General features: G+C 32.2%; 1 protein-coding gene across 6 annotated transcripts in view; it reads left to right on the plus strand.

The window, feature by feature from the left end:
- The first annotated feature begins 13,571 nt into the window (after window positions 1–13,571).
- The window catches only part of LOC130894160 (ankyrin-3-like), a 174,036-nt gene continuing 166,477 nt past the window's right edge, over window positions 13,572–21,130 (plus strand). For 5 of the 6 annotated variants that reach the window (XR_009059299.1, XR_009059300.1, XM_057800777.1 and 2 more), the window contains exon 1: window positions 13,592–13,878. Coding sequence is in view for 4 of the 6 variants with exons in the window: in XM_057800777.1 (XP_057656760.1) it covers window positions 13,774–13,878 (105 nt within the window). In the remaining 2 variants the exon portion in view is untranslated. Of the gene's footprint in view, window positions 13,879–21,130 lie in introns of all 6 variants that reach the window. The other variant, XM_057800775.1, reaches the window with a different exon arrangement.

Raw genomic sequence — 21,130 nt, forward strand, 5'->3', positions numbered from 1 at the left:
CAAGAGGTCAGAACTAATTAGACGTCCAGTTCTTAATCCGGAAATATTTAATACATTATGGTGTAGGTATCTAGCTAAACAATCTATATGATGGGCTTATATATAAAAGTATATGGAAAACTTGGTACTGGCGGTTATCAAATACATGATGCAAAAAAGCAATAGATGGGAACCTCTCATAAAAACAGAATTTCCGAAGATATCATAACAAGATCTTTGAATTGACTTGAATATGATTCATGGTACTTCTGTTATAACTTAAATATATACGTACAAAATATGGCATTATAGAAAATATCACAGCCGATATCAGAAGTCAATACATGGAACTAAGTTCAAACTTCTGAAGAATATGGAATTTTACCCATTTAGAGGAACCTGAAAAAAGCAACCGATCTGTATAAAATTTTATTAACATCAAGCTCCACTCCAATACAAATAAGATTCAGATCGTGAAAGTTGTGAATGAGAGAAAACTTGAGGGGATTTATGCAACTTAATCAATCAAGTACACGAATTATGAGTGAATGGGAATAATAGAAGAAAATTGTACACACTAATATAAGGCTATTCATGAAACAGGTAGGGAAGAGAAAGTTAATAAATGAACAACAAAGAAAATGCACAATATAGGAAATTTTTAGATCCTATTAAAATTTGGATATACCGGAAGAAACTGAACTACCAATAACAATGAACTATGATCTTTAGAAGAATTAGAAGGGGAAACTAGACCAAATTCAAGGAAATACTAGTGCTTTGAAGCTAATAGAGCGACGAGATCTTCAGGCAAGAAGCCATATATAAAAAAGAAGAAGACGGAAGGAAGTATATTGCTTGGTAATCCTAAATTGAATTAAAATGAACTTATTGGGTATGAATAAATTCTTAGCGATGTTTCTGCATGCAGTCGGCCGACATGTGATCTTACCAATATTTAATTGTCATTTTTTTGTCATTTCAGCATGCTGTATTCTCGCCAGTGCTACGAATTTTGGGAACTTTGATTCCATATTTTCATTCACACGTATATGAATTTCCAAATCATTTCATTTTACATAGGAGGATAATGGAAGAAATCTTATTTTCTACATTTTGTACAAACTAGAAATTCCGTTTTTCGATTCGGTTTTCACGTTTTCATCATAAATACTTGCCTACAGAAATCATCTCATTTTCTATATCATGAATAGAACGATTTATCGTATAAAATTTCCTATCCATACAGCCCTAGTCTCCGGATAGAACGAAAACATGTTTATATCGTATATAAAGAAGAATTTCAAGGTATCTATTCGGCAGAAGGTAAACATTCGTTGGTTTCCTTTTCATTTTTGTATTATCCTTAATATTTTGTATTATTAATTGAATTAAAACTTTAGTGGTTAGTTGTAAGAGAAGAAAAGATCTATTATGCCCTTGGTTACTATAACAGAGTATACCCAGAACATTAATATACTATTATTTTCGTCAGATTAGAGACGGTTAATTCTGGACGCTGCGCCGTTCCATCTCGTGGTATACAGTCCTTTCCAGGCCATCATTTCAAAAAGTCTCAAATATCTAAGACTTTGCATTCAATTGCTCCAGTTCTATGTCCGTCATTTACGCTTTTAATTAATTAGCATTTAGGAAACAGAAATATTGTGGTCCAGTGAAACGGATCTTAGCTCCATTCTCTCAAAATTATTCTCCTTCTTATTATATTTCATACTGTGAACTGGTAACTATATTGAGATTGTTTTTTTGTTACCTTATTCATTTATGGTCTCTATAACAAATTTATAATCAATTATTTGTGAGGGGATCGCTCCTATGGTTGCTTGTTGATCGGATAAGATTGCTGTTTCTCTTTCCTAATAGTTTCTACATCGAATAGTAAATTTCTTCCAATAGCTAGCGTTTTAGCCTGGAAGTTTTCTATTTTTATGTGTATTTGATTTTTGGCTCATATATCATTCCTATCGCTTATTTGAAAGAATCAGTGTATCAAAATATGATATAGTAACGTATTTCCATTTGTTTTTATACTGAGAAGTTGGTTTTGGTAAATCTACTGTTTTCGGTGGGGTATTTTTGCCTAGAATGACTTCCATTCTCTATTTTCAAATCCTCCTCGACCATCATTTGTACTTCTTCCTAAGATCCTAAGATAACGTGGAATACAGTTAAGTGTAGGAAAATAACCATTGCTGCTTTTTGGCAGGTCTTTTTCCAAATTCTAGTCAACCATCATTATAATAGATGCAGCTGCTAGAGCTTTTACAGCCAAACAATGGCTGCTAAAAGCAAATTTTTTTCATATTTCGAAGGTCTACTATGAAAATCGATATCTATAGGATACAATTTTAAACTGTGACTTCTCCAATCAAATATCTTAAATTGAAATAACAAAAAACATTTATACAAGGCAGAGAATCAAAAGAGAAAATTATAAATAGTAATTTTTCCATTAGATAAATATCACATCTTTCAATTTACTGATGTCTACGTCTTTATTTACCATTAGTATGCATTTAAGTTTTGAATAAGTCGACCATAGTGTTGAAAACTCCCACATTTTGGATTTAGTTTCAAAGTAAGCCAGTAATACTCTTTCTGTGAAGTGCAGTTTTTAGTACCCCACTCCATAAAAGAATTTTATTTCTTTAAATACTGTTCTCTGAATTTCTCTAGGAGAAGATTCTTAGTCGCTGCAGTTGCCTCTTCAATGACATCTTCTGGTGTGCAGTTTAAACTTTCTTCACACAAAAGCGTGAAAAAATTAAGCACCACGGTACTTTTTCCATGCTTTTTGACGGATTCAGAAATCACATTATTTATGAATGCAAATGAATGAAAATAAAAACGTGACTTTTATAACGGACATAGAAAATATGTTTAATGACGTAACCATATACACCAGCTATCAAACTTCTATCATAAAAAGGGTTGTAATTAACCCAGTTAAGTTGTAAACTAGTTTACATAGTAAACTGAATATATGTTTCCTGTTCTTCATACTTTATATAAGCAGAAACCACACACGCGTATTTAACCTAGCTGGAGTTCTTAAAAACGTATTTCATTTACTATAAACACATATGGTGTACTCATTTAATACTTAATTTTTAAAATATTATTTGGGTTATAAACCACATGTATACCGCTACTATTTGTATTGGCAAAAAACCACGTGTCACTAGATGGCGCTGAATATGTCTTCTATAACGGTGAGCAATAATACAATATATAAGGGTATTTGATGATGTTTAGTTTCCGTTATTTCCTAAACGTGTTTGTGTGGTTAGAACAAAAAGTTGTGTTTAAGAATTGGTCTAAAAACGACAAAACTATATTGGACTCAAAAGAAGCCCGCTAAAAAAAGTGAAGCGGTTTTTAAAGCTGCAAATTAGTATAATGTGGCCTAAAAGGAACAAAACCTTCAAAGTTCGTGTCTACAGACGTCAGGTCTAACTTCCCAGCGTTATGAGATACAATTAGTCTGAATGATGTAGTTGAAGATTGGAAGAAACTGGAATATCTGCACAAAACTCCCAAAAAGGTTCACAAGAGTTTCATTGGCCACTAAAATGGGATTTTAACAAGCAGGACAACTTTTATCACGTTTTTATTATTTTCCAAGTGCACCTTATGGATTTGTGGTTGTTTTTATCTTGAAACAGGTATACTATGTTACCATTTAGACTAAAATTTCAAATAACACTTTCTTTGGTTTATAAAACAACAAAACTAAAACGAATTCCAGCTTTATCGTTCACTTCTATTGAAGTTTGAAAGAAAATCTACAGATGCCGCCCAGTGCGTGGTTTACGCGAATAGCCCGAAATAAACAGTAATAAAACTGAAGCATAGATGTCTCTGCACGCTATCATTCCCAAGTTAACTAGTATAAATCTGTACAGTCAGTTTTGAAAAATTAATCAGTAGGGCCTAATTTTTAGATGAGGAACAGAGGAGAAACTGTATCTGGTAGAGCATTATTTTCGCTCATATGGAATCAGCCGACATGATGGTACAAGTCCGCGATACGTGTGTAATCAATTTCATAACGGTTTAATAAACGTTCTCCAAGTAATGCTGTAATATTGCGCCAGGATTCTGGTGATACAATATGAAGATCTTGAATTTTTGAAAAATATACGATATTCGGACAAAGTTTTTTTCATTTTCATTTTTCGGGCAATGTAAATCGTCGCACAAAACGGCTTTGCCAGGCCAGACGGTGTTCAAGAAGTTCCTTTACATAGTGCAAAATGAATGTGTGCAGTATCAGGACACGAAATAATTGGTCCGTACTTCATCGAAGAGAATGTTAGGCAAGTTACACTCAATTAACGGAGGTACATACAAATTCCAAATTTATCCCTGATCTTCAGTTCGTCATTTATGTCGAACATTATTTACTGACTCCTCTTATCCTTCATATCTCCAGATCTCATATCTCCAAACGCATACATTTGGCTCATGACTACAACGAGCACCACAGATCATCGATGAATTAAAAATGCCCTTAGAGCATTCTTCGCGGATCTGAGACAACTCTTATTCCTTAACATGACAGGAAGCTTGAAAATTCTGTATGAAATATGTCGTGAACTAGGAGGACTACATATTTAGGACATGTAGATGGAGGCTAGTAAACATCAAGAAAAAATAACAAAAAAAAATCTTATTCAAAATACCTTGAGTCGAGTTTTGATGGTTATAACAACTACAGAGATAATTGGATTAGGCTTGTTGAAGACTTTTTCTTTCATTTTCTAGTCGAAAGTACGGTCCTTCCAACCAAATTTCGCTCTGGAAACAGCGATTTTTGCGACTTACGCAAATGCTTCGGCCTTCCTATTTTTGATGATTACCACTAAATATTTGATATTTTCAGGTATATACCGAAAATATTGGTGCTGGTACACTCATTCAAAAGTAGTTTGTATAAAAAAAAATCAGTCAATGTTTCAGACAATATTGATGCAGTACAAAACAGATTTGAAGAAATCTAAGCATTAATCACAAAGACATACTGGTAGGTCTTCGTCATTGAAAATCATGAACAGAATATTCATTGAAATAAGCGTATTAGAAACTATGCAAGTCGTTTGGATGAATTACCTATACACTTTTATATCTATAATTTATAATTAACCGGCTTCGTTCATGGGATTGTATGGTAATTGGAAATAAACATAAACATCCAAATTTAAGCACAATTTGAGAACTTTTTCTACGGTACTACTCAAAATAATTATCACTCATTTAGGAAAAGGTGTACAAAATATTTATTTGTGAAATTATAAACTGACTACTAAAACCCTTTAGATCATTCTCATACAAACTGCTAAATCTTTTACATATCAATGGAAAGACTGTCCTAATAGTTGATCATAGAGTTTCGTAAAAAATCGTTAATTTGTCTCAATTAAAAACATGAACCATAACAACAGAAATCTTACTTAAAATTTTACAAAATTTTAAGGCACAAACGGCTGTTTCTCTGTATACAGGTGAATGCAGTTACGTCCTAACCGTACAACTTCAGTTAAGAATTTAGAAATTGCCCTAAGAAAAACTTACCAGAGTGGGATCTATAATCAGATGATTAGAAATAGATTGAGAGAACATGAATTAAGGACAAAACTAGTATTGACCAATCAGGCAACATCGCGTTCACAGATTGGCATTCGCCAAGTCTGGAGAACTGGAAAGCAGCTGATTTGGGAAAAGTTTCATTAAACGACGAGTTTAAATCTATTTTTTCAACAAATATATAATAAATGTCGTGTATATAAAAGTATTGAGTATAGAAGAAATAAATCCCGATTTGTATATGATCATATGAGTCAGTTAGATACAGCAAGCACAAGAGGGCAATCCCTTTTACACTCGAGTGATTCGAATTTTACCTGCCGTATGGAAATGCCTGGGGATATTGATCTGTATGTTGTAGTATTCGGAAAAGACGTGATTGGTAGATGTATCCACAAACTTGCACTTCTCCCAAGAAATGAGTCACGATAAATTGAAGTTCTGGGCGTCTGCATGCAAACTAGGTTTTCATGAGCCACGTCTGCCTGTCGAGTTTTTGGCTAAATCGGCCACTATACTAGGACATATAGCATAACTGAAACGCATCCAAAGACGTATACAATGTATGAAGAATAAATGATCCAGAACGAATAGGCAGATTGGCAGTTTGGGTAATTCAGAGTCGAGAAAATCCAGCCATGTTTTTCAATCTCGAACAATAATAAATAAATTACAAGAAATAAACAAGTATTTGAAAGAACTCCCAGTTTTGATTTGGACTTATTCCCACTAATTGGAGATAAATGGATTTGGAATGATTTTCATCGAACGAAGGAGCGATTTAGGCGTTTAAAAAGCTTGTTTCGAAGATATTATCAATAAAAAGCGATGAAAATTATCAATTTTGTTTATATCGTTTTAAATATTAATACATAAACGGCCTCAAGTGGAATTTAGCTTCCCATCTTATAAAAATTATCATTAACATAAACCGAAATTGAAAACCATCATTAATATTTACAAATTTCAAAATATTTCTGATAAACAAACTGTGTCTGCGGGAGTTTTTGTTCATATGACTAGAAATAATAGGTATTCCAGTAATTCTAAGAATGTATTTTTTTAACAGATGTTTGTAATTTGCTTTTGAAAAAATGTAGATACGCCATTGACTTCGCATGTCACCCTGGCCGTGAAAAGTTACATAAGAGCACAAAATAATTCAACTTTTTATCCTATGTTTACTAGGTATTAGCTGGAGGTATGTACCGACTCTTTCCGGTTTATTATTAAATGCGTCATCATCAAATTGACATTGAATTACCAACATCATTACTTGTTAAATACAATGGAAAGTAATTACGAAGAGTAGATAACCAATTTCCAGGTTTTCTCTTGTTTAATTATCTTTTTGATTTTTTTCATTTGAAATTGATACATATCATCAGCTCCACGAATTGGACGCAGATTCAAACGTGAATATAAACAATCGATGATTATTTGGTTTCACGGATTGTTAATTTGAATAAATCGGTTACATTAAATTTTTTATAATGTGATTACTGCAAAATGATAAACTGTTGAATTGAAAAAATAAGCTTGTCAATTATGTGTAACAAAATTTTCCGTATTTTTTTGTTCAATTAAACCCAAAATTTTGGTAATGTTCTAATTAAAGGGTACTCCGAACAGCCATGAGGATTTCATAGAACACTTTATAAATTAGAATTATACAGGGTATTTCAAAACGTTCACATGCGAGTTATAACACTGCATTAATCGAAAAATATCCATTAAAAATCACCAAACAATCACATGTCTATAACGCAAAGTTTAATAGCAAATTGCTAATAAGGTTTAGCAAATCAAAGCTTGTGGAACGTTTAATTTTCTCCCTATCTCTATGACAAATTTATTTGTAGCCCCTTTTATTCAAAAAATTCTAATGAAAGTATGACAAACCCTTTTCCATAAATGAAGTACTTTTGTTGAAAAATAATTAAAATAGATCTTGTAAAAAAGAAACATGCAAAGAAAAATAAAAAAATAAAAATAATTTCTGCAAAAATTTCTGCACTTTCTCCTAAGAAAAAAATAAAAATGACGAAAGAGTTAAAAAACTTTCGATTGCGTTTTAGAAACAAAGGTAAGTTCAAAAATGCGGCAGCAGCTAAGTACTTTTATGGCTCTCTCGACCGCTCGATAGAGAGGAACTTCCACAAGCTTTGATTGGCTAAACCTTATTGTTAATTTGCGATTAATCTATATGTGATTGTTTGGTGATTTTTAATCGATTTTTTCGCTTAATGCAGTGATATAACACGCATGCGAACGTTTTGAAAGACCCTGTATAATATGTTTCCTATGAAAAATATTCTCTTGTGATAGATTGGCACTGCGTTTCCTCTTCTATCTATTTTTTCTTGCTTTTTCCATGAAATGTATTCTTATTTCCTCAAAAGTTATTTTTTCTTATTTCTTAAATCTGATTTAGTTATTGCCTGATTTGTTGGCGATTGCCTCGTAACAAGTCACTCGGTGTCATCTAACACAGTTAGTCCCAGTAAGTTCACAACAAATAATGTAATAATTATTGTAAAATCGTCAAAAAATACTTCACTCACAAGACGTATCAAAATAAAAAATTATTGAAATACTATAAAATCTCTTTTATTATCAAAATAAAATAATTATACGAAAACTCAAAATTTTGTATAATATTTATGTGGAATAATTATTTATAATACGAGTTTTGTAATGGTGTATTGAGAGGTGATCCTTAAGAAGGATCTAAAACCATATGTTATTATATTTAAAATACTTTCACTTTGACACACACCAATTTTTACTATAGAATGCTATACTCGTATATTCATTTAATAAAGAAGAACATTGGGATGTAATCATGTCTCTTATAAATATGAAAAATAATAACGGCCCAAGAACTGAGTCCTGCGGCACTCCAGAAAGTGCATTACTTCATATGGAGTTGAAACCATGGTAAGGATTCAGTTTTGCCAATGTTGTATGAAAAATGCCATGATCCCAGTGATCAAAGGCATTGCAAAAATCTGTATGGATAGCATCATTTTGACTATCGTTATCTATATTGCGTTAAGCATATTAAATTCGAGATTGTGAACTATGAGGATAAATACCATGCTGTTGACGTCATATACGTGGTTTTACGTGGGGCCATAACCATAAAAATTTGACAAATTGTTCCAGCTTTCCATATCTTCGAAAATTTACCACATTTTCACGAGAGGTTAAATAAAGAACACATTGATTCAGAACAATATGAAAAGTTTGATTCTAATCTTTTAACGCTAGATGAAACTTTTGTTTCACAATCAAGGCAAAGGAGTAGATATGGCAAGTAATTTGCATAAAAATTAATTGGTAGATAAATAAATAGCAAAAGCATTCACAATGTCGTCCGCCTGGTTAAGAGGTTCGCTCTTAAAGAACATTCCAGAATTTAGATAGAATCAAAACTTCTTACGATCTTAGAGTTATCAATAAATCGCGGTCTCGGCTGCAATAAGCTTTTTGTTTCAAATTCTATTTCTAAACAAAATTATAATGTAAATTTTTAACCTACTTATCTTCGGCTATAAGATGCATACCCATTTAATGGTACCATCAAACGAACGACGTCAGAACAGTTAACAGTTGATTTTCCTTTTGTTGGTTTCCTCTCTGGTTTCTATTCCGTATGTCATGATTGGCCTGATACAAGTCTTATAGATCCTAACCTTGCTATCCTTTCGCATGTATTCGTTCGCCCATATTATCCCAAGTATTTAAATTGTGAGACTTGTTCGATGATTTTGGCCTGAACTACCAGCTTACATCGTACGGGCTCTTTAGCAAAGATTATGCTTTTTTTGGCTTTTGACTGACCTGGCAGAATTTGTGTAGTTGTCTCTGTAGGACGTCCCGAATTTCCTCGAAAATAGCTGTATCGTCGGCGTTGCATACCATGCTGATTCTTCTATTCTGTCTCATTCGGTATCCCATATTTAGTGATGATACTTCCTCTATAATTCTGTCCATTAAGAGATTGAACAGAAATGAACTGAGGCTGTCGCCCTGTCTGATGCCTCATGGTGTTGGTACCTTCCGTATAAGCATTGTATAAAGAATAGGATGATAGTAGGTTAACCTTATGAGGGTATCATTTGACGAGGTGGACGCCACTAATAAATGGCAGTGAAGAGTTGGCGTCCACAGCAAGTCTTTTCTTACTGTACGTCGTAGCTTGAATTACGTGTTTTCTTAGCTTTGTTTGCCGAATTACCCCAATAACAGATGGCGCCAAAATTATTTAAAATGTTATATTCAACCCTTAAGCTTTGTTGTAAAGTTTCTTATTGTGTTATTGTTGCGTTTCGTGGGTTGTGCATTTGGATTATTTTTTTATTTGAGAATCTTTGGTCTTGGATATATATTTCATTTTTAAGGTAAGTGGATATTATTACAATTAATATACATCACTACTCTCTTAGTTAATATATTCAAATTATAACAGGCGCTAGATGTATAAATGCTACAGCTTCGAAAAAAAAAAACTTTATATTTAGCGAACTACTTACTAAAATATATTTATATAACAAATAATCATTTCTTCTTTTCAATTTTTTAGAAATGGCTGGAAATAAGTGTGTTTATTTCAAGAGTGGACTAAGTAAGAGATCAGATCCTACAATAAAAATGTACCGATTTCCTACCAGATGTCAAAAATGGATCAAACACTCGTGTGAGTTATTCTTAAGATAATTATTTTTCATAAAGGAATAAAAAATAGTAACTGTGAATAAATGACTTTTTACAAATGTTCAATACTAAACATGAGTAGGTATTTAATTATCGTCCAATAGTTTTTTCTTATAATGAGTTTATTTGTATAATGGTCTCATTGCATATTATACGAGTACAATGATTTATCCATACAATCTTATAAACTTATCAAAAATAATTGAATCATACCTAAATTCAAACTTAGAAGCCACCTTTATAGTAAAGACAAACAGAATAGAATAAAAATTTTTGAAAATATTTCAAACTCATACATATACACAGTAATAACCGAAAACAAAGGACTGAACTTTAATATTTCACAAAAATTGAAATAGTATTTTTTGTTATTTTTTTATGTTTATGAACTAAGCACATAATAATAAGGTAGTGTGTCTGTGTGTTTATATTTGGAAATTATCCTGTCAATGAGGCAAAAATTTTAACTGTTTAAATGTATATAGACTGTTTTTTTTATCACATATTATAATATTGTTATAATACTATATTCTATGCCATAACAGATTGACAAAATAGTAACAATTAGGGAGAAAAGCATTTATGGTCTCATTGTAAAATATAATTTCTGAAAGTTGAAGGTAGCAACCCCAAGGACATTTTTCCAGTTGCACATTATGAATGAATTTATCATCTCAACAAATATTGATGTTAGTTATTTATTTCACGATTTACCTATCCATAACTTCCTACAGTGATAATAGAAACAGCCTATTTAAAACTATAGAATAAATTAATTATTTTTAAAAAATGTTACTTATAAAAAATCCTGGAGAAGAGCAATTCATATTTTTAGCTGTAGTAGTTGGTGTCTTTTTTGTAACGTTATAACTATATTAAATATGACGCCTTGGATACATTTTTTGTATTGCACTTTAATAGGTTATAATTACAAAAATATATGATTCATGCTTGATTTACCTATAACAGATTTGTGAATGAAATCATTTTGTTAAATTAGTACCAGTAGTAATATAAATATATTTAACTCAAAAATGAGCTCAGTTTTAACATTTCCATATTTTATTATAGTCAATCCAAAAAGTATAAATAGATAATACAATAAATAATATTTTCTATTATTATAACCTTTGGATGAGGCCATTGTATAAATATCTTTACACAATGATAAAACTGACAAAACGATTAGAAGTAGGTATTTTACTAGTAGTTGATAGGACAATTTTTTCTTCTTTATTAGAAAGAGTTTTTCTTATTTATTGGTCTTATTCAAATTCAATGAATATAACATTTATATCAAAATCAAATTATTTAAATATCTTTGGTACGTATATACTTATTTGTATATTTATTATTTCTGGTTTTCTTTCTTTCATTCTTTTGAATGGTCTTTTTTGTTTGATTTTAAAAACCCTTATTAAAGATAAGTATGAGAGTGTTTTTACTGTTGTTGGTAGCATACCAAGAAATTTCAATGATGTGTAGTTGTGTTTGAGAATGATACACAGGTATGGAATTATCTTAATACAATTCGGGAAAATTCTGTCATTCCGACGATGATATAAGATACAATTAGGGAAATTCCAAATAAGGGTACTATTATAAAAAAATACTTTACCATAACCATTACAATAAATATGTATGTTAACATTGATGTTCCTTAATTCAGGTAATGTTGTTTTGGCAAACCTAAGCCAGAAATCACTAAGAAATAAGCTGATCTGCAGCAAACATTTCAGTGAGAATATTAGTCAATCTAAAAGATTGCCTACTACTGCTGTACCATTCCGCTACAAAAATGATGAAGGTTCAGAAAGTGAATCGAATAGGGAAAATTTGGATGAACAAATAATCCAATTGAATGTTTCCTCACATCCACAACCATATTCAAATAGTGATTTTATTGCCCCGATTCATACCAGGAACATTGACATGACAGAGAGTTCTGTCAGTAACCATGAAGATGAAGAGTGGTTGAAACAGTTACAGAACCTTCCATCTTGTTCTATTGGAAGGTAGGAAGCAGTCATTGCAAGAAGAAAATGAACGGTTGGAAAAGAAAGTGATTTGACATCTCGCAGTCCAGCTAAAGGAGCCTTATTTACTGCAGCTCACAGAAGACGCAGATTTTATTTAGCTCGTGAAAACAAGAATTGGACAGTGGACGACTGGAAAAAGGTATTGTTCACGGATAAGTGTAGAATGTACAGAAGAACTGGAGAACGATATGCTGCCTGTACTCGGCTACCACAGGTTGCATGTGGGGGTGGATCAGTAATGTTATGGGCAGGTATTTCTTCTGAGGCACATTCGGATCTCGTCGTGATTGACAGCACGACGATATGCTGCAGAGATCTACCATATACTGGATTTGTTGGTAATTATTTTCTCCTAATGCATGACAATGCTCGACCGCACATGGCAAGAATGATAACGGTGTACCTTAAAGAGGTTGGTATTGCCAAAATGAACTGGCCCGCTCACTACCCCGATCTCAATCCTATTGAGCATATTTGGGACCAACTCAAAAGACTTCTCATACTTGCTTTTATCAATACGTGAAGAGCCCCGATTGGCTCAGATCGAGGAATGGACCAATTTTCCTCAAGCAAACATTCAGAATGCCATCCAGTATTGAGGTGGCAATACGCCTTTATGAAAAACTCCGTCACTTTTTGTGTTATAAATTCTCCAATTCTTGCTTACTTCCTAATTGTACCCCCTATAAACAACATATAATATGCTAAAAATATTATTGAATAAATAACATCATACATTCATTACAACAAAAATTTGGATAATTTCGCAAATTTTTGGGGTGGTCCGTTTTCTCTGACGCGCAGTGTAGTACCTCCACAAATAAATATATTTTTTGTGCAGTCCGTAAATCCGTTATGTCATTAGAAAACAATGGGTACTAGAATCGAGACATTTTTAATCAAATTTTAAAATAGTTACTATAAGATAAAAAGTCGACATAAATCACTTTTTTTCAAATAGTTTATATATGATTTATATGTTGCCTATTTAGTAGATTAAGCTTTGCGATTGTCTAAAATTATTGTCTTCTGTAATCTTGGTTGCATAAGTAGTAGTTCATGTGATAGACTTTTATTTTTACAATATAAAAGTGAAAGATTTTGAGATGCGCTGACATCTAAACATTTGCGCATTATTACGTGCATCTAGCTAAGACATACTGTTACACACCGAGACACCCTATAACTAACAAAGATAGCAACGGTAAAGTCGGTCTATATTAAATCAGGTCAAGAAGACTGAGTAATGAACAGTGGCAAAAAATACCATTTGGAAGTTGTTGTCGTTAGTGTTGGTGTCGGCGTTTGACTAAAATTATTGTCGGAACTAGTGACAATTGTGAAAAATGCAATAGATCGAAAAGTATATGTTCCTGTTTGTTTATTGTGTTTTCCTATTCAGTGTTTGACGTGTTTTATTTCTTTAATAATGGCTTTGGGCAATGGGAGCACAACTAATGGGGGTGTTACCCAAGAAAAAGCCCCAGTGGTCAATGGGACTAACATGGAAACTCTGCCCAGGACAGGAAAACAGGTAATCTATTACATGAAGTTTTATTTTGTTCAAATGTTAAAATTGTCTTGTAAATCGAGTATAACCTTAAATGGAAGAAAATAAGTGTTATGTAAACTGCTAAATACCAGATTTTATTTTAAACCCCAATACGTAACTACATTTACATATAATTGAACTAATTACTGGTATAAATATGGTTAAAAAGAATCCGGGAAAACTTACTCCACTCTAAACTGCAGCAACTTAAAAGTATATTATTTACCAGAGCAATTAACGCTGCTTTAAACAATTAGTCTTTTCATTCATTTTTTCTATAATTACACAGATTAAAAAGCATGAGAATATGTTGAGCTGATAATTTTTTTATTATCTTTTTGTTAATGTCTTGCTGTTATTTTGTCTACAAACATAAAATTATTCTAATTCAAAAATAAACATAATATTTATTTTAGATAATTGCCTTGACAGAACGAGGTGTTTGTTCACTAGTGGACTAAATATAATTTTTTGATATTATGAATATGTTTACTTATTTAAAACAAATTTTGACCCAAAATTTTTTATATTTGTGCATATACACGCAATCAGAAAAACATATATGTCACCAAATATTGTGACACATCATTTTTAAGATAATTTGACAGAGATATTTAATGCAGTTTGACGCGATTTATTAAAATGCAACTTATAAAATATAAAAATCGATGTATTAGTGGCGGTATTTTATACGAGGGTTGTTTGAGAAATTGCCAGCCTCAAATTAAAGATGTCACTAAAATTTCGGCCATTAGTTTGTTCAAAAATCTTATAGAAGTGAGTCGTTGCAAAATTTTTTCTGAAAATGGTAAGAATTGAATAGCCAGTTATCATTAACATGTTGAGCATAGGCCCGCAACTAAACCTTCCCCACAGACCAGAGCGGTCCTATCGACCGCAAGAGGTATTTTATTTTAAACCTTCACGGCCCTTGGTACCATATTTAAATGTGTTTCACAGTTTGGTTGGATTTGTCTTGGATACTTAGTACATTACCCTGCACTTGGTCCACTTGATTTTTTTTCATGATTTTTAATTTCATTGTGAAACAAAAAACCTTAGTTTCCATATTTTTGACATTTTTAATTTGTACTACCTTTACATTACATGTACCTGTTTTTGTTAACTTTTTAAGGGTATAAAAAACATGACAAAAATTTTATAATAAAATATTACAATATAAATACAACAAAAAATATTTTTCCGCAAAATACGGAATACTATAAAGTGGGTTTTCAAAACAAACGATGAAAAATTTCAATCATTTTGTCACTTTCGATTTACAATAATTTTGTTTTATTTTACTTCATCCTACATAATCTCTTCTCACTTTGTAATTTAGACCTTCTTTGTTTACTAGGCAATGGTTTTTTTTGGTTTTGGCGTCTCTTCATCTGCAACATCCGTAGTTTCTTCTTTGATTTGGAAATCAGTCATTGGATTATTCTTTTTTGTTGTACTTTGTAGTGTTGTAATTTGCTGCATACTGCATAGAAGATTTGTCTCAGATCTGTTATAGCCGACTAGATTAAAAAATAATTATTTCAGCTAGAATCTCCTAAACCAGAGTCGTCATTTGATTGAATTATGATGGATTGTAAAGAGGGTGATGCCGCATACTAATCTTCTTCGTTGATGACATATTAAACACAGTTTTTCCAAAGCTCTTGGCGGTATGCTGCTAGAACTTTTTTTAATTCTGATTTTACCTGTGCAAATACTAACTCTATAGGGTTAAATATGCAATAGTAAGGAGGTAGTCTGAGAAGAGTATGACACAGCTTGTCAATAGAATAAATTTCCTCTAACTTTATGCCTTTAATAAATGCTAAAATTCAAAGCTTGAGTCTGAAAAATTTTATAAGCAAAATGAGACTGTTTCCTAAAATGCAAAAACAGTTAAAACAGTAAATTATAAAAGTCGAATTTGCTCCGAAAATGACAAAGAAGGTTTTTTCGACCGGAAAAGTGATGTCATAGGATTATGTTCATTGAGTTTCTTCCCAAACGTAAAATAAGTAAAAAACTCTTGAAAAAATGTGAACCTTAACATTATTTTTTATTGATAATACAATAGATCCTCGAAAATGTTGATGTGAATTTACATAATGAATAATAATATAAAACAACTTTTTTTCCATTTCTACTTTACATTCGATATAAAGGGATGATGACAAGTACCACTTAAATGTATCGGAATATTATTTTTATTTTCTCAATATTGATTTCTAAAATATTCGGAAATAAATTTGGAATTTGCTCTTTTGACTTATGTTTGATAATTTATTCTATTCAATATTCCATCCATACAAAAAGATAGGTAACAGTTAGCCTGCACGCATACAATAGCTTCCGTGAGAAGTTTCTCGTACCCTAAAAATATTTTTGTAATCTCCTTTCATCCCCCTACTGGTTAGAAATAATGCGGCACATATATCTCAAGAATAATGGTACTTATTATATTTTTTGTTAATATTTAGATATGTAAACCCAACTACAAATCCCCCTTTACAAACGAGAGTCATGATTCTTCTGTCTGAACGCAGCTGGTTTCTCTATTGGATACATTAGATTACAGGGATGAGTCACATCAAATTATAATCTTTGATTAATTAGTATATCACATTCTTGCGCCCAACCCTCCATTTACAAAATATTGAGAATGTTTCAAAATTCATTGATTTATTTGAGGTGCATAATCTTTATAGGCTAGTCTTTTAGTGGACGAAGCAAATTAACTGAATTCAATAACAACAAGGCATCACAGAGGGTTGCTACTTAAGTTTTGACAAATAAAAACAAATTGTTTATCAAAATATTCTCCATTACGATCAAAACACTCTTGTATGCGTTTGAACCAATTGTTGAAGCATTTTTTCCATTCCGATTGAGTTACCTACCTCCAAAACATGTGATTTTAACTCATCAACCGCTTCTTCAGGTGTAGAAAAACGTTGACCTCTCAATTCATTTTTGATATGCGGTAATAAGAAGAAATCATTGGGTGCCAAACGCCGTATGACCCATCAATAAGATGTTTTGAATGTTCAAAAACGTTTTTGTTTGAATTGATCTGCGAAAGCTCGCATTGTCGTGGTGGAGAATGATTCTTCTACGTTTGGTTTCCCTGATTTCGGAAAAACAAATGCCGGTGTACTATTCAGAACAATGTATAATTCAGAATTCACCGTTTTTACGAAAAAACAGGCTACAATTTGCTTTTAACTGCTTTGTGCGCGAAAATATTTTGTTAGATTTGGAACCTCTTGAAATCTTCCATCCTCTTTCATCTCCATAAATCCATGAGTCATCGCCACTTTAACTTCACGTTATTTTGCAATTTCACTTACACTAAACTTCTTGAAATTCGTTCACTTAATAGATCTTATCTGAGTAATTCCTCTTTTTCCTCAATTCCTTTCAATCTTATTCAGTTGGAAAATTATTGCTTTTTCCATTCCGTAACTATTACAGAATTGGTCGGTAATAAATCATCCGGTAACTGGAATATTTCTCAACAACATTGAAACAGATTCTAACTATCCTTTATCAACATTGGAAATTCTAAACTAATGGACAAACCTATGGTGGGTGTGTATATTGAGAAGAATACTACGAATATCATTGACAGATAGAATCGCAAATGAAGAAGTTTTACTTAAAGAGAGACAGAGACAACACAAAATTTTCCCATGACCGGCCGGCCCCGCAGTAACACGTGTAAAGTTATCGACCATACCATGAATATATAATTACATTATAGAAATCCATAGATAACTTCGAACGGGTCCCGAAGCAGCTGCTGCTGTTGCCAACATGTCGAAGAATAGCTCGAAATATCGCCCAGACGACGTGTTCCATATTGGGGCATCAGCCGGCGATCCCTACGCAAAATTTTGGTCAAATATTTGAAAATGGGCTTTTACAAATTACAAACAGGTCATAGCTTTTAGCTATTAACCGCCAAACGCGTTCAACTTATGCTCAAACCATTTTAAATCTCAACGAAGAGATGGACGGCGAGCGTTACGAGTCACGAGTGCCAAAATTTTTATTCCTCAATTGGATTCATTGAGACTGGAAAATATGTGGTTCAAACAGACATGGTGTACACTACTCGAGCCACATCCGATATTCTGAAGGAAATACTTCCGGGCTGCTTAATATCTCGTTTTAGTGATTTGCGCTGGCCGGCAATTGAACCGTTCTAAATATCTTTCTGTTGAGTGTTCTTGAAGTCTCGTATTTACCTCAACAAACCTCAATCTTCTAAAATACTATCGCTTGAAGTTCAGGCAAGAGTAAGTTGGCGTCCATAAATTACGTGAGGTGTTCAAGGAGGGAGGAGGTCAAGTTAAATCTTTCAAAATCTCACTTGGGGGAGAGGGAGGGTTTTAACAAATATCATGTAATTTTTTTCAATACAAATTGTAAAATTGTGTGAAAGTAAAGTTAAATTAAAGTAAGAAATTTTTCTAGAATAAAAACATGGTGAAATTTTACACAATTGTGTCGTTTGGAGTGGCAACAACAGTTTGGAGTGGCTCAATCAGAGTGAAGTTGAAGGAGCTGATTATTTAATTGAAAATTATTTGGATATGTTGGTTCCAGTAGTCACTCTTGAGACTGTGCACGAATTTCCATGTACTGAATTAGAATAATCTTTGAAGTTGAAGTATTTATTATTTAATTTCAGTGATTTTAAATTAAGGCAATATTCTCAAATCACAATTGTATACTAGTCTTTACTAGTCTTTAATAAAAGTGATTAAAATAAACAAAACACATTATAAAAAATCTCACGTGTGATTGGGGGGTTGTAAAGGAAAATCTTATGAAATATCATCAGGGGGGGTGTCGAAAAATCCTTAAAAAAGGCCTCACGTAATTTATGGACGCCTCCTAATGGAAAATGTCATAAAACAAGCTCGTTTGGCAGGGGTGGGTAAAAACCGGCCCATGGGCCGGATTTGACCCTTTTGCTTACTTAATCCGACCCGTTGAGAAATCTGGCATTCATTTTTTTAATCTCTGATGTTTTTGATTGGCAAATATAATAATAAATAGAAACAGTGAATTTTATGAAGTATCTTTCGTCTATTGACTTTCTTTAAAAATTACTTATATATTATACAGGGCACTAATAGTTCGCATGTAAGTAAGAAAGACAATTTATTATTACTATTATCTATTAAGTATCAAATTTTTTTGCCCTAACGCTTTAAAATGATACTTGTAGTACTTTTGTCAAAAATAATTCTTGCACAGGGAAAAAACTCCACCCAAAACATTTGTATTTTCATAGCACATGGCTCGCGCTTAGAAGTATTTGTCAACTTCTGCCGTGTGGTTATCAACTCTGGCAGCGGCCCCTTGGCTCTCTCTTATCTTGATGAAATAATTTATAATTAAATAAATAAACAAATTTCATAAGCAGAACCAATGTTTTTCATTAAAAAACTTTCACCTCATGTACAATATTTTTTCTATTTACCAAAATAATCGTCATCTGACAACTCTTGAACCAAAGTTACTTTGTATGGATGGAATTTTCTATCACTTAACATTTTATCAAGTTCCCTGGATATTTGTCTAGTTCTCTATTTTATATCAATTGTACATTTCTGCAAATACTAAAAACCTAATTTTCAGATTTCAAGTAAGCTAAAAGTTCTGATTTGAATTTATCATCCTGTATACATTTAAAAGATGGAGCTCTGGGACAATTTTATTCTTATTTCAAAGTGTTGAGACTACGGTTAACTTTAAGAGGGTCACTATGCTTGTAGAATGAATAGTCTCTTCCCAAAGCAATCTCTTTCAGGCATACACATGTCTATCTGCAGTGTTGTTTTTCAAATAATTTGTGACCTAGTTTCAACCCTTACAAAAGGTTGATGAATAAACAAATTAAAATTAGAAGGAAAGATCTACTTGGGCATACTAGTTTATATAGAATGTCCTTGGTCTGAGTAGTATTTTGATTTTAGCTTTTGAAATACTTGCACAACCACCAATATGAAAAAAATTACTCGTACGTTCTATGACTTTATTCTAAGCACGTAAAAAATAATATGAAAACACCTATCCTAAATTTATGAATCAAATAAATCTCATCGAACGACGCCACTGCTTATCGCAGTCTGTCTGGCAGGAATATTTCAAGGAAATAATACCTTAAAAATAACTTTAAACAGATCTCGATCATAAACCTAATTTAACAAATGTTTATAAATAAAACACTTAATTTTACTGAATCGCTAATAACCAGGTTGATGCGAATTTTACAATAAAAAAATCTTTTCATATCTTTAAAGCGGAATAAACTTACAGGTGTGCAACCGAAACGAGTACAGGGGGAAACTGAAACTCATATAATTTGTAATAAAAGGATTTTTTGTTAATTCTAAAATTATTCCTAATATTCCTGCTATTCAATGTCATTTGAATTTGATTAAACGTTTTTATTGAAATGATAATAATCGCAAATTCGAATACGGTCCTATTCTCTGGATGAATTTTAAACGAATATGATCTGAACCTCCCCAATTGTTCAATTGAAGAATCGTACTTCAATAACGTCCTTCCTTATTAGCCCCTGCATTCCAAAACAACTCCGATCTTCGCAAGCACATAAATGAAATCAACATGCATGTTTCATAATCAAATTTGCACGTTACCTCATTGTTTGAATTATATCGCAATTGACAGGATATACTGGATGACTGATTTATTTGTATAAACTGTTTTGTTTCATTATCATCAAAAATTCTATACATCATAAAATCCTACAACATATTTACTTCAATTATTTTTTTATAATAAATTGATTAAAATTAGGAAATGTGTGAAAAAATACTCAAAAAAACTTTTGTAACCACTCATTTTGATTAATAAGAAGACGTTCTTGAAACAACTTTTCCTTGTGCTTTGGATTGATAGAAAAGCAAACGGACTAAGAATTTGGTATGCCAATCTTCTAAATAAATAAACTGCTTTTACAGCTTTCTCAAAGATCGATTTATCCAGGTCGCGCTGTCAATGAACACACGTCAAAAAACTTTGAAGTTAACGCTGATGTTTCCCAAAGATGCATCTTGCCACCTACTCTTTTTTTTTCTATAAATCAACAATCTACGAGAGAAAACTGAAAACCCGATCTATAGCTTCTCCGAAAACATTCTAGAGTGAGATGGAAGCAATTTGATGGAGTTAAATACATCAAAGACCAATC

This window comes from Diorhabda carinulata, chromosome 5 (assembly GCF_026250575.1).
Source record: "Diorhabda carinulata isolate Delta chromosome 5, icDioCari1.1, whole genome shotgun sequence".
Lineage (NCBI taxonomy): Eukaryota > Metazoa > Arthropoda > Insecta > Coleoptera > Chrysomelidae > Diorhabda > Diorhabda carinulata.